Source organism: Coenobita brevimanus, chromosome 101 (genome assembly GCF_032717465.1).
Source record: "Coenobita brevimanus isolate Jiangsu-jjx chromosome 101, ASM3271746v2, whole genome shotgun sequence".
Lineage (NCBI taxonomy): Eukaryota > Metazoa > Arthropoda > Malacostraca > Decapoda > Coenobitidae > Coenobita > Coenobita brevimanus.
In genome coordinates, this window is record NC_137054.1 from 13557487 (window position 1) to 13571638 (window position 14152).

The 14152-nt window shown below is 39.7% G+C and overlaps 1 protein-coding gene across 3 annotated transcripts in view; it reads left to right on the forward strand.

Annotated features, from left to right (window-relative positions):
• Cbs (Cystathionine beta-synthase) overlaps nucleotides 1-14152 on the forward strand; it is a 90446-nt gene that overhangs the window by 51472 nt on the left and 24822 nt on the right. For all 3 annotated transcript variants that reach the window (XM_080284400.1, XM_080284402.1, XM_080284401.1), the window contains exons 2-7: nucleotides 6072-6154; nucleotides 7246-7352; nucleotides 10025-10162; nucleotides 12028-12242; nucleotides 12602-12748; nucleotides 13069-13201. In XM_080284400.1, the coding sequence (XP_080140526.1) occupies nucleotides 6126-6154; nucleotides 7246-7352; nucleotides 10025-10162; nucleotides 12028-12242; nucleotides 12602-12748; nucleotides 13069-13201 (769 nt within the window). In that variant the 5' untranslated portion in view covers nucleotides 6072-6125. The remainder of the gene's footprint in view (nucleotides 1-6071; nucleotides 6155-7245; nucleotides 7353-10024; nucleotides 10163-12027; nucleotides 12243-12601; nucleotides 12749-13068; nucleotides 13202-14152) is intronic.

Consider the following 14152-nt stretch of genomic DNA (forward strand, 5'->3'; position numbering starts at 1 on the left):
AAACAAATATATGACGTTAGGCTAATTGGGTAGAATAACAGAGACAAGTAGATATGTAGTTTTTGTTGAAGAATGAGGTAGATAAATAGGTAGGGTAGTTGAGTTGGCCTGTAGGTGTGGTAGGCAGAGAAGTGATAGAGGTAGACAGGGAAGTGATGGATGTGGACAGGGAAGTGATGGATGTGGACAGGGAAGTGATGGAAGATGAAGATGAGAAGAAAAGCCTGTAACTTTACCCATCATCTTGCTATAGTTTTTTTTTTTTTTTTTTTTTTTTTTTTTCCGGAACGAGGCTAGGAATGAGTCTCCTTGATTACCAGCCAAACTTGCCCTTCAGTGTGACTACGCCTGACCATCAGCTAAGGTTAAGGAGGTTTTAGATTTTTTTTTTGTAAGATGTGCATTAGATTTATTCATTGCTTCCTCAGTTATTCATTCCAGTTTTTCCTTATATTTTATTATTTTGCCTTTTCTGTCACTATCTCGGTTTTGGGACTTTTTATTCCTCTTTTTTTTAGGTCTTAAAAATTATACAGGATTCGTGTGATTTACAAAGTTTTCTGTCTCATAATGTTTCTCTTTCCTGTTCTCTCTCTCTCTCTCTCTCTCTCTCTCTCTCTCTCTCTCTCTCTCTCTCTCTCTCTCTCTCTCTCTCTCTCTCTCTCTCTCCTTCCATCCTTCTTCTTAACATTCTCCCTCCTACCTTCACCCCACATTCTCTCTCTCCTTTATCTCCTCTTCCCTTTCCTTCCCCATTATCCTTTATCCCTCTCTTCCTCTTCCTCTTCCCTTTCTCCATTACCCTTTATTCCTCCCTTCCTCTTCCTCTTTCCTTTCCTCTCCCTCACTCCCTCCCTCCCCCATGTCAGTATCGACCCCACACTGTCTCATGGCATCATAAACTAAACACAGACCTCCTCGTGAAATAAACCATAAAAAAACACTCGTATTTTACGCAAGTTTACCATTAAATTCTGGCGACCGATTTCCTGCATGTTTTTCAGTAATTATTTGACCTTAGAAGAAATTATTGGACGTCATCTTTGTGGAAGTAATTTAACGTTAACCTTATACAAGTTAGTTAATGTTAAACTGTAGGAATTTATTTGACGCGGGCATAGAGGAAATTGTTTGATGTTAGCCAGGGGGAAGTAATTTGATGTTAGCTTGCAAAGAAAATGGGAGCCTTGTGTTGTTTCGCGTGACAGTCTTGGTTTATATGGTTTATGGTGAGAAAATATCAAAATACGTCTTTAAAAAAATGGTGAAAGAAATTAACCTGCTTTCCAGAACTATAAAGAAAATGTGATCGTTCTGTTAAATATCTTTCCAAAAATACTTCAGAATAGATTTGGGGGAAGGAAAGTGTGGTCAGTAATCCCACAAAGCCGTGTAAATTGTAGTGGAAGTGTATTTTGTAATGCTAGAATGTAAGGGCTTGGTACAAAGGGGAAGTGTAGCCTGTGATTCTGAAGTGTGTGTGAGTTTAAAGGGAAGTGTATATGAAGTGTATAGGCAGTGTATAATGTAACTGAAGCGTGTATGAAGAGTATAAAATTGCAGTATGTATTCGTGAGGAGGGGCGTATTCCAAGACTGCCCTGCCCTGTCTGTGGGTCCCGAGAAAGCGCATCTGTATGTGTGTCGGCTGAGAGCGCAGTATAGTGGGGACACGCTAGCAAGTCCTTGATTATGGTGGTAAAGTAGTGGGGGGGGTTTGATGTGGGGGCTGGGGGAGGGGCGGAGGGGAGAGGTTACCGAGGGGAGGGGAGGGGGGAGAGGAGAGGGGGGATGTTAGCGAGGGGAAGGGAGGGGAGGAGAAAGAGGAGAGGGGAGATGTTGGCGTGGGGAAGGAAGGGGAAAGTAAGGAAAGGTGAAGAATGAAGGTACTGTGTGAGTAGGACTGGTTGGAAAACGGGAGGGGATTCGAGAGAGGAGGGGGGAAATACTTGAAGGAGGCAGAGGGGAAGAGAGGGTAGCTACTATGTGAATGGAACTAGGAGGGAAGGGAGATAAGAGGAAATTGGAAGACGTGGGGAAGGATTCAGAAATGGACGAACGGGGATGGGGGAGGGAAAAGGGGTAGTTGAAAAAATAAATAAATGAGTTAAATAAATGAGTCAATGGGAAGGGGCGGGAAAGAGAGGAGTTCCTGTAAGGGAAGAAAGAGGGGAGATGGATAGGTGAGAGAGAGAGAGAGAGAGAAGGGGGAGGGAAGTGAGAAAGAATGGAGAGTTTTATAGAGAGTGAAAGGGAGGAGTGAGAAATCGATAGACAGAAAGGGAGAGGAGGATCAGGTTAACCCTCTGAATCACAAGACAGAGTTTTTTTGTGTTTATTTCCTCTACTTCTGAACGATTTTATTATCCCCACCAGTATTCCATATGGTGGAGATATAGGAATCGCCCCTGTCTGTCCGTCTTGCCGTCCGGGCCTGTATCTCGGAAACTACCAGGTGGATTGACTTCATCTCACGCAGAGAGAGTGTGTGTCGTAGTTGATGCCCGTATATTTAAATTGCTATATTGTCTGTCCTTTACCAGCTATGACCATATAAGGAGAAATCTGTCTAGTGTTATATTTTTGAAACTTTTTGCTGGATTCTCTTCATATCTTAAAAAAAAAAAAAAAAAAAAAGATAGCGTATGAGTCCTAGATTATGTCCTTATAAAATTGCCACATGGTAAGTATTTTACGACCTATTTCCATGTAAGGAAACTAATCTGTAAATAGCTGTATCTAGGAAACTGCTTGCTGGATCATCTTCACTTCATAAAGATAGTGTGCGAGTCCTAGTCTATGCCTATATATATGAAATTGCCATACTTATTAGTGCATATCTGTGTATTCTTTACCTAATGGTGGGGCTACGTCTTTGCAAAAGACTTGTTTAACTTTAGAAAGCGATCATCATCATCATCAGTAAGAACATCATTATTATGATCATCATCATCATCAACAACAGCCTGAGTCAGTCCACAGCAGGACATAGGGCTCTCCCATCTTTCTCCATTCTGACGTATTGGCTGTTAACTTGTTTCATTCTATCCCAGCAAGTCTCCGAATTCTCCTCTCTCTCCATCTTGTTCTTTGTCTGCCTCATCCTCTCACTCCAACTCTGGGTAGCCATTCCGTTACTCTAGCTGTCCATGTGACGACTACATCCATTTATTCATTTATTTATTTCTTTATTTTGTTACATCTGTGCTTGTCTTTACTCATACCCAAGAAGCTTTTTTAATCTCCAGTTTGAAATCTCTTTTCAAAGCCTAATAATATCATCAGATGGTAACAATAACAAAATGAAATACGCGTCACAGGAGTAAAGCAGTTGATATCAAGGAAAGAAAAAGTATTTAAAAAAATCATAGATTGATGAAGTGAAGTCTTTGTAGCCGCTGGCGTATTTAATTGATTTATTCTTCCTACCTTCAGACCATTTTTTGTTTTCTTAGGGGAACGATTTGTATTGGTCATTGAAAATTTAAATCCTTCCTAGACACGAAATTGCTCCCACACTGAGTAAAGTCGTCTGGAGGCTGCAGTAATAAAATAAGTTTGAGATTGAAGGGGTTAAGGTCAGTGAGGCCAGGGTCTGTATTCTCATCACTTTAACGATTTATTTTTGGATAAGGCTGGTTAATATCCTTTTCTGCGCTATTTATGCAGAGTATGGTGATATTAGAAGGACTTATATAACACAGAATACATTACGGTATAATAAGCCAAAGAAATTATTTAGAAAGAGGTGTTTGGGAGCTTCCTTAACCGAGGGGAATACAGGCCCAGGATATAAATTAAAAAAATGATACGAAGCTACTCCTTATGACAGCGAGATACATAGAGATACGTAAATCGGGATTGGGTCATTGAGTTCTTGTTAGGCTGTTCGAACTGTATATTTTAAGTCTAGAGACAGAGATACATATTTTGTAATGATGAATAAACACTTTAAAGCTAATGAGACGAGGATCCTTATTCAGTACACACGTATAATATTGCTGGCGAAATTGTGTGTCGTCCTAAGCTAGTGTAAAAGATTCCTTATTTATTTATTTATTTATCATTTATTGTATTCTTTACACATACAGTTGTCACACTTTAAAATCAGGTTAAATTGAATTATTAAATGACTACGAAAAAACCGTAATGATCGTTAGCTTTTACAGTGACTTTTTTAATATTGATAAGGATCCTTCATAAATAGAACGATGTGTAAGTCTTTTTTTTTTTTCTATTTTACTATACTGCTACAATTACAATTTCATAATCATCATCATCATCATCATCATCATCATCTTGTCTGTGGTCACTTTTTTTTTTTTTCGATCCCCATACGATTCTGTAGCAGCTAACGAAAAACTACTCGTATTGAAAGTCTCACAACGTCTTCATTAAGCCCTTCACTGTAATGAGGCCATATTATTATTATTATTATTATTAACAACACTCAGATTATCAAACAGCTTAGGAATAACATATAATAGTGAAAAGGTTAATGATCCTTTATTCTAATATTATTATAATGTATCGTAAATGTATTCTGGTTGTATCTTAATATATTGCATCGGCTTCTGCTTGTATTCTGAATGTAACGTACCGTGCATACCGCAACGTACCTTTTATTATTTTTTTCATATTTTTTTACTTTTATTTTTTTATTTTTTTGCAGTACCTCACCTCGCCAATAAGTCTGCTAGGTTGCCCTCCCAAATCACATTGTGATTTTTTTTTTTTTTTTTTTTTTTTTTTTATACCGAGGAAGAGGAACGAAAAACGGGATAGCCCAGAAGAGAGAGAGAGAGATGGGAAGGGGAGCTGAACGAAGTGGGGGAACATGAGAGAAATATAAGAAAATAATAGAGGACATAATACGAAAACAGATGATTCATAAAAAAAAAAAAGATGAAGAAATGGGGACAAGTGAAGGAAAATTAGAAAAAAATGGCGGGGGAAGAAACTTGGCAGATTACAGGCGTGAAAACTGGAGAGAGAGAGAGAGAGAGAAGGATGGAAAAATTGGTGAGGGAATGAAAATGAAAGGACACGAACATGAAAACTGGAGAAGGGGAGAAGTAAAAGCTGCCATGAAAAGCAAGATTAAAGATAAGAAGATAAGAGAGGAGTGAAGTAATACTGGCAGTTGTGGTGATACTGTGTGAGGTCAGAGGTCAAGGAAACAAGGTCATAGAGGAGAGATTAGGCTTGGAGCACGCCATGATCTCTTTATTTTAACCCCTCCACCCTCCCTTTTTTTCTGTTTCTCCTCCTCCTCCCTTTTCTCTCTCAACCCATTGCCCGTCTTCTCTCCATTTTACTTGGCGAGAGTGTCCTTCATCCTGCACCATCATCAATCCCAGTCCACTTGTTATCTTACCCCCTCTTCCCTCTTCTTCCCCTTGCACTCCCTTACTTTCTCTTCTTTTATTCCTCCCCTCCCCTCCTTCCTGTTCATCTTTCCACGTACTGTACCTTCTTTTTTTATTTACCTTTCCTTCTTTCCTCCTCCTCCTTTCTTCACCTTCTTGTTCACTCCGCTTTCCCTCCTGTCTTCATCCTTCTTCTGCCACCCTCCTCGAACCCCTACCCCCTCCTCCTCCACCCCCCTCTCGAAGCTTGCATGTTGAAGTACTCTCGTGGAGCGGAGGAAATAAAATGGTATGGGGGAACGCAGGAACTCCAGTAGGTATGGTTACGTGTCATCTCAGGACAGGACAAACAAAATGGACATGGAATAATTGAAAAGCACAATTTTTTTTACACTGACCAGTCATTAACTTTTGAGTGATACTTTAGGCAGCATTATTTATATATTTGATGCTGTATTTATATGGTGTATCACGTGCTCTGGTGTAGTTTCATACTGCATATGAATCATGTAACTAAGTTGATGCACCAGGAAGTTTGTGTGTGTGTGTGTGTGTGTGTGTGTGTGTGTGTGTGTGTGTGTGTGTGTGTGTGTGTGTGTATCTGCAGCAGTTGACACACACACATGTATTGTACACCATTATTCACTTAAGGATGCAGTAATAATAATATATGTAAGTAGTAATGTCTGTGTTCTCTTTGCAGACGACTCGTTCTACCCCACCTCCACCACCTCCACCACCCATTGTCACGTCTACAATGTCAGCCATGGACTACACATATATCAGGTAATGTGCATTTCATTGTGTACAGTTTATCAAACTAGTTTATGTGAGAAACTAACAGAATTGTAGTTATGCAGCCATCTTGCCAGGTGAGCTTCCCTACCTTCAGTGGACAGCAACCAAAAAATGAGATGGAAATGAGATATTCAACAAGAGCACCAGTCCATTTAAGATACCAACTGAAAAATTGGAGTTGAAACCAGTTGTATGACTAAATATTGTAGTGCATTGTTTGTGTAAAAATTAAATGCTTTTAGTGCAGAATGTATAGCTGAAATTAAGAGATCTTTTCTTATTTTTCCTCCAGTGCAAGTATACTTGAATGAGAGAGAATAGAAGCTGGCACGGTAGTGAATTTCAAAAGTGAATTTTTATTGCACCTAAATAACTTTTGCATTCTAATTGAGACCTTACTTGGCCAGTTTTTTTAATTAGTGATGCACCACATCATCATAAGGATGCTCTCAGATGTTTGAGGATTAAATTACACAACAGCCATAAGATAATATGTTTCAGATCTTTCTGGTACGCACTTACATGCAGTACTGTGTTATTCTGTTCCAATACATCATCCTTTGTTACCTCATGGTGACTGAGTGGTCAGCTTCACTGACCGTTTCTGCCAGCTCAGTAGCACCAGGGTATGAATCATGGTGCAGGCAGTTGGCATCACTCAACTCAGGTGTCTGTCTACCCTTAATAGGTTGGTAGGTTTGAGCTCCAAGGGTAACACGTAGGGAAGGTAACTGTGGTAACCTAGATGATGCAATGGCCTTGTATCCTAGGATATTGGGCGAAAACCCACCACATGTTCAAAGGCTAATGTTATGAAGATGGGCTCCACAGCAAAGTGTCTCATGGTGTCTGCCCCCCCACCCCTCTGCCTTTACCTTTTAGTATTCCATGAGGAGCATTGAGGCCTGGGACTAGGTAAGAGTGACCAGTCATTCATCACAGATTGTTATGGGCCATATTCACTTCCTTTTTATCTGTACATATTTTCTCATCACAGCTTACCAAGGAGTGGAATCCTCTGGTCCTTAATTACTCACTGTTATCCATATCCCAAATTTTGACTCATCCTCTTTCCTCAGGAACGAGAATCTGCGCACCATGGACAACATCCTGGCCCACATTGGCAACACACCTGTTGTCAAACTCAATAACATCCCCAAAAGCTTTGGACTAAAGTGTGATGTGTGTAAGTAGCAGTGTACCTTATGTTTTGAGGCCAAAGGATGACAGGTATTAATATAATTAGCTATAAAGTTGAATTGGTGTGAGAGTTCAAATACTTGGGAACAATGATAGAAAAGAGAGGAAAATGTGCAAAAGAAGAGGAGAGTATAATGACAAAGGGGAGGAAAGTGGCAGGTGCTATGAAGGCCATGATAAGGAACGGAGGCTTGAGTGTTATGGCTTCTTGAGGCTTACATGAAGGAGTGTTAGTGCTAACTTTAACATACAGATGTGAGACTATGGTGTGGCATGAAAATGGAAAGTCAGGAGTAAGAGCAGTGGAGATGGGACTGCTGAGAATTGTATGTTGTGTACAGAGAGTGGATAGGATACGGAATAATGTGATTCGTGAAAGATGTGGAGTGAAGAAGTCTGTGGACACTAGAATCAAAGAGATGGTTTGGTCATGTGGAGAGAATGGATAACAATAGAGTGGTGAAAAAGGTATATCTGAGCAAATTTGAAGGAGGGAGGAGAAGAGGTAGGGCAAGAAGAAGGTGGAGAGATATTGTGGCTGAGTGTGTGAGGAAGAGAGGTATGGACGTTGGTGAGGATAAGGGACTGACAAGAGACCGAGCTGGCTGGATGAATTTTGTGCAGAGAAGAGCATAGCCAGGGATTTGGCACCTCTTTTTAACATGACAGCATTTGGATATGTGAAGCAACAGAATTTAGTGAAAGTTTTTGGCCTATCTGACGGAGCCAGGATTTTGAGGGTGTGAATGGTGAGTGTTTCGAGAGAGACTATGGGGAAGATCATGAGACATTATGGAATACCAGAGGAGTTTGTGAGGGTCATTATGAACATGCATGAGGACACATTTTGTAAAGTGATGGTTGATGGTTGTCTGAGTGATTCGTTTGAAGTCAAGTCCGGAGTAATTCAAGGTGGTGTTCTATCGCCTTTACTATTTATATTGGTCATTGATTACATTATGAAACGCGTTGGAACAGAAACCGGTGCAGGTATACTTTGGGGAGAGAACAGGAAACTTTTGGATTTAGATTATGCAGATGATATAGTTTTGATTTGTGATGGGCCAGAAGAGATGCAGAGAGTGTTGGACTGTTTGGTGAGTGAAGGTCGCAAGGTGGGTTTGGTTATTAATTGTGGAAAAACTGAAATAATCAATATGAACATGGAAAATGCGCAGGAATGTGTAATTGGAGGTATGGTTGTAAAGCAAGTTGATAGGTTTAAATATTTAGGTACTTATTTAGCCAAGGATGGTTCTTTGAACTTTGAATTCGAGGAAAGGTTAAAGAAGGCTAATCAGGCAATGGGAATGCTTAAAAATATTTGGAATAATAACAATTTCTCTGTGCATACAAAAATCAAACTTTATAAGGTAATGGTTAGGAGTATCTTAATTTATGGACACGAGTCTTGGTACAGCACAGTGACTATGGAAAATAAATTCTTGGTGTTTGAAAATAAAGCACTTAGAAGAATATTAGGAGTTAAGTGGTGGGAAAGGATACCAAATAGTAGAATTAGAGAAATAACGGTAGTGCAGCCGATCGATGAATATGTTAGATTCTCACGATGGAAGTGGCTAGGACATGTGTATAGGAGACAGGGAATAGTACGAGGTACACCAGGGTGGGTGGCACTTGGTAGGAGAGGTAGAGGAAGGCCAAAAGAGACGTGGGTGAGGACAATGAGACGGGAAGCTGGAGATGAGTGTTGGGGAGATCTTGAGGAGTTAGCACAAGATAGGATGTGGTGGTGTGAGTTCATCGAGGCCCTATGCATCCCCGAGGGTGCCACAGGAAATGATTGATTGATTGATTGAATGGTGAGTGAATGGAAGCATGGCCCATTGAACTGGGCAAACTTAGGCTGTCTGGACATTGCTGCTCCTCACCCTGCCCTAGGGTGGGAAAGGAGGTCCAGATAATGATGATGATAAAGTTGATGGCATAGTAGCAATACTGTATAGTATTTTCAAATTTAGAAATGACAGTTTTTGTTTTATAATGTAAGGAGTACTGCTTTCTTTGGCAGCTTATATTTTCTCATTTATTTCATGTTCCTGACCATCATCATATCAAGGTTTTGGTAAAGCTGTTGCTGTTGTGCGAGACATATCCAAAGCCCTTATCCAAATCTGTATATCCGATTGTTGTCCTGTGGATTCTATCCTTTGGTTTTTCTTCATTTCAGATGTCATCTCTGAGTATTTTATAGCTGCAATTGTAGTTAGTCACAGCCTGTCCCAAAGCTAACAGAATTGTGATTTTCCCCAGTACTTGGTCCTTTCACCAGTATGCTTTGTATCATTCATTATTCATCAGTGATATATACTGTATATTTAATCCTGTCAACTAATGCATCAGTGATTCCATCGTTCACTTCCACTCACCAGTTACTCCATCACAAGTTATTGCAACTCATTCATTATTTTACACCATTCATTTGTTCAGTACTGTATATCCAACCACTTGTTACTCTGTGTATACCATTACATTAACCTTTGTTATATAATTGTTTATATCCTTTCTTTTATTTAGCTTACATTAGTGTCTTCATTAATTAAGAATTGTGAAAATCATGTAGTACTTGTACTTCATTCATAGCCACATTATTGTCTTACCTTTAGTCACATCTATGATTCATATTTTGCTTAACAGATGCCAAGTGTGAGTTCTTCAATGCTGGAGGGAGTGTGAAGGACCGAATTGCTCTACGTATGGTTGAGGATGCAGAGAAGAAAGGTCTTATCACACCTGGTGTCTCTGTCCTCATAGAACCCACCTCTGGCAATACAGGTTAGCTTATGAAATAAAAGGAAACTTAGATATAACATTTAATATACTTCATGAACACTCATTGTAGAAGTTGTTTTAATTCTATAGTGCTCTACCACTTGGTTAAGGTGTCACATAATTCAACTAAACTAATACAGTGCTTTTTTTTTTTTTTTTTTTCCATACTAGTATATCTTTCAGAGGTCTGTCTATCTACCTATCTATTGCCAGACGCCTTAATCTCGTAAGGGGTGACCACAAACAAATCGCCTCTATATCACCCTGTCCCCCACCATTTCACTTCCTTCCCCCCAGCCCACACCCCCTTCCCTCATATTCCTCTCCGTTCCTCCATCTCATACTTGGTCTCCCCCTCCCGCTCCCCCTTGCCAACTTATTCACATACACTCTACTCCCTAGTGTCTCACTCTCCATCCTCTCCACATAGCCAGGCCGTACCACATCACAGCTCTGCTTCAGTTCCTCATTTGTAAGGTATTCTTATTATGTCTATTGTGCTGTACTTTGAGGTATTACAGTACTTTTTTTTTTTTTAATGCGAGTAAGAAGGAACCAAAGGCTGTATATAACTTCCCACAAAATCCTTAGCCCTTATGCTGTTGCATACCTATGAGACAGGACATCCATGGTGTGGGAGTTTTAGGAAAAATTGACCTTTATCTTATCAAGAATTTTCATGTACAGTAGATACTTATTATACCTAAATAAAAAGCTTTGTGCAAGTAAACCAGTCTTACAAATGAAACAAACTGGAGAACTCCTAAATGCTCCCGTTCATGCATATATACCAGTACTTTTTGTGGCTGTCAGTTTATGTTTTGGTTGATCATTGCCTGGGCAGGCAGGAAGTAGCCACCACCTAGCTCTGTGCAAGACAAAGATATGTCATTCTGTATTAGGCCACTCGTCAGTCATAACCATGTGCTTCACAACTCTAGGAATCACAATTCTGGAAGGCACTGCAGACTGCCAGAAATAACTTTTAAAAGGCATGTTGCAGTTGGGTAGTTAAAACCACTAATCCCTTCATACACACTGCACTCAAACTCTGAATCCCTTTGGCATCAGTGTTGCGATGCTCATTACTCTTGACATTACAGAAGAACCAGTAACTGCTGCAGTTCATCAAAGATTCAGGTGACTAAGATGGAGCCTGTAGCCATTGAGAAGCAAGTTGAACCTTTAGCCACTTGCTGCTACCAGATATTATTAGCTTTAAGAATAAAGCTTTCACTGAAGCATCAGAACTACTTGCTACCACCAAATATTATTAGCTTGAAGAATAATGCTCTTACCGAAGCATCATGACTGCTTGCTACTACCAAAATTATTACCTGAAAGAATAATGCTTTCACTGAAGAATCAGAACCACTTGTTTCTGCCAAATATTATTAGTTTAAAGAATAATGCTGTTACTGAAGCATCAGAAGCTATAGTAGATTCATTAACCCCTTCAGTATGATTATTCCTTTTTACTGTATTGTATTTTTCCTATGGCTAGATGATTTTATTCAGTTTGGGAGTAGTCCTGGGTAGTGAAAAACTTAGAACCAGCTTACTGATCTCATCAGTATTGTGGGGTATCTATTAATCTAGTAGCTCATAGGGTTCCTGTTTGAGGGATTGTGCTGGCAGGGTACTAAGCACACTGCCCTCCGCCTATCGGTTCTTAGTCGCAAAGCTCATAGGTCCCTACCCTAGGGTGCCTTTCTTTATTAACTTCTGAAAATGCCCAATTCTGTTTTATTCTGAGGACACTGGGCACAAGTGAGTTAAGTGGAAGATAATTGCTTGGTGGTAGCCAACATCAGTTTTGTCACCCAGTAAACTTGCTGATATAAATCTACTCTTCTCATACCCAAAAGGTATTGGATTGGCACTCTGTGGGGCAGTGAAAGGATACAGATGCATCATTGTCATGCCCGAGAAAATGAGTAATGAGAAGGTGGATGTGCTGCGCGCATTAGGTGCAGAGATAGTGCGTACACCAACCTCAGCATCTTGGGACTCACCTGAGTCTCACATCTCAGTAGCAAAGCGACTTGAGAAGGAGATACCAGGAGCCATCATTCTTGACCAGGTTTGCAAGATTTTAGTTTTTAAAGGTTGTTTCATCCCTTTTTTCAGTCTTTTACTGATTCAGGATACTGTAGCCAAAAGTGCAGTTGAGATTTGTTACTCACATGTCACTGAGGGACAAGCATCTGGTAACTTACACCTTGAATGTTGCCTCTTGAATGGCCTAGCAGTGACAAGAAACAAAAAAAAATGAGAATACATATAATTATTTAATCTTGAAAATCTCTGGGATCATTATGTAAACTTGTTAGTGCAAGAATATTAGTAAATTATTGTGCAATCCTCTACTTATTTTACTTTAAGACCGTTATATCTTTTTCATATCCCATAAACTGTCCTAACTTTCCATCTGCCTGTCAGTACAAAAACCCTGGGAACCCAATGGCACACTATGAGGGCACCGGGGAAGAGATCCTGCAACAAATGGGTGGCAACATCGACATGTTAGTGGCAGGAGCTGGCACGGGCGGCACTATCACAGGAATTGCCAGGAAACTCAAGGAGAGGGTTTGTTGTGACAGCCAACATTTTATTGTATTTTATTTGCAGTAGTATTTTCTAATGCCAGTAGTGTATAATAATATTTCTGATTATGTATGCAAGTTTAGGGTTGAGATATGGAATTACTGAGTGTATAAAGAGAAATACTTTGAACTGGAGTGGACATATTCAAAGAATAAATGTAGGTAGGCTGCTGGAGAAAGTCTCTGAAAGTGAGAATGACAGAGTAAAGGGGAAGACCATTTATGTTAATAGACCCTTCTGTCATTCCACTGCCAGGTTCCCTGTCCATAGCCATCTAAATCCATACATATGTCTTCTTCCAGGTGCCAGACTGCAAAATTGTTGGAGTGGATCCTGAGGGCTCAATCCTGGCCCAGCCTGAGGAGCTTAACAACACCACTGTCACTGCCTATGAAGTTGAAGGCATTGGCTATGACTTTATACCAAATGTTCTTGGTGAGTATTATTGAAAGTTGAGAGGAATTTCTCCATTAGGTAGTGATGAGAAATGTTCAGTTACATGAAGATGATATAGATTATGCTATTGTAATACAGTAAGTAGGTCTTGTGGCAGTATATATATGGATTTTTTTTTTTTTTTCCCCAATAATTTAAATCAGGTGAAGGTGTTAGTGGCAGAATTTTATGCTTGACCATTTAATGTATGGTTACAAAACATCCAACATTGTTAAGATGTAGCCTGGTATAACTTTAAATTACCTTGCAGCCATGAGTGTAGTGCAGTGATTGTGTATGTAAATATTCTTTTCACTGTTATTATCAGATTGCAAAAATGTAAAGCCATCAGATATTTGAGAGTGTATAATATTGCATCCTCACCCCACCTTTGGGTAGGAAAAAGGAGGCAAAATGATAATGAATGATAATGCTGTATTCCCTGTACGCATTTTGATACTTATAGCATCAAATCTTCATCTTACCTTATTAAAGGATGGGATTTACAGTACAAGCAAACTTTCAGTTTTGAATTTCAAGCTTTTTCTGTTATAAAATCAGTGAACTAAACAAGTTTGAAATCAGAAGTATGTACTGTGAGTGTAGACTTCAAATCCCTTCTTCTTTGATCAAACTATTTCATGGAATTTTTGTCCGTTTGAAGTACGCTGGAAAAACATGGCCATGTCTGAAGAGGTTATTAGGGTTTGTTGTTGTACCTATAAAATATTATACCCATTGATAATTTCTGCAGCAAACAGATACCTGATTCTCTTTGTGAATGTTGGTTCTTTGTATATAGTGGTATAAAGTAATGTAATGAAATGAAGGTCTGTCTGTCTATCTATTGCCAGATGTCTCAGTCCCGTAAGGGTTGGCCACATTCAAATCGCCTCCATGTCGCCCTGTCCAACCCAGTTTCACTGCCTTGCTCCCAGCTCATGCACCCCT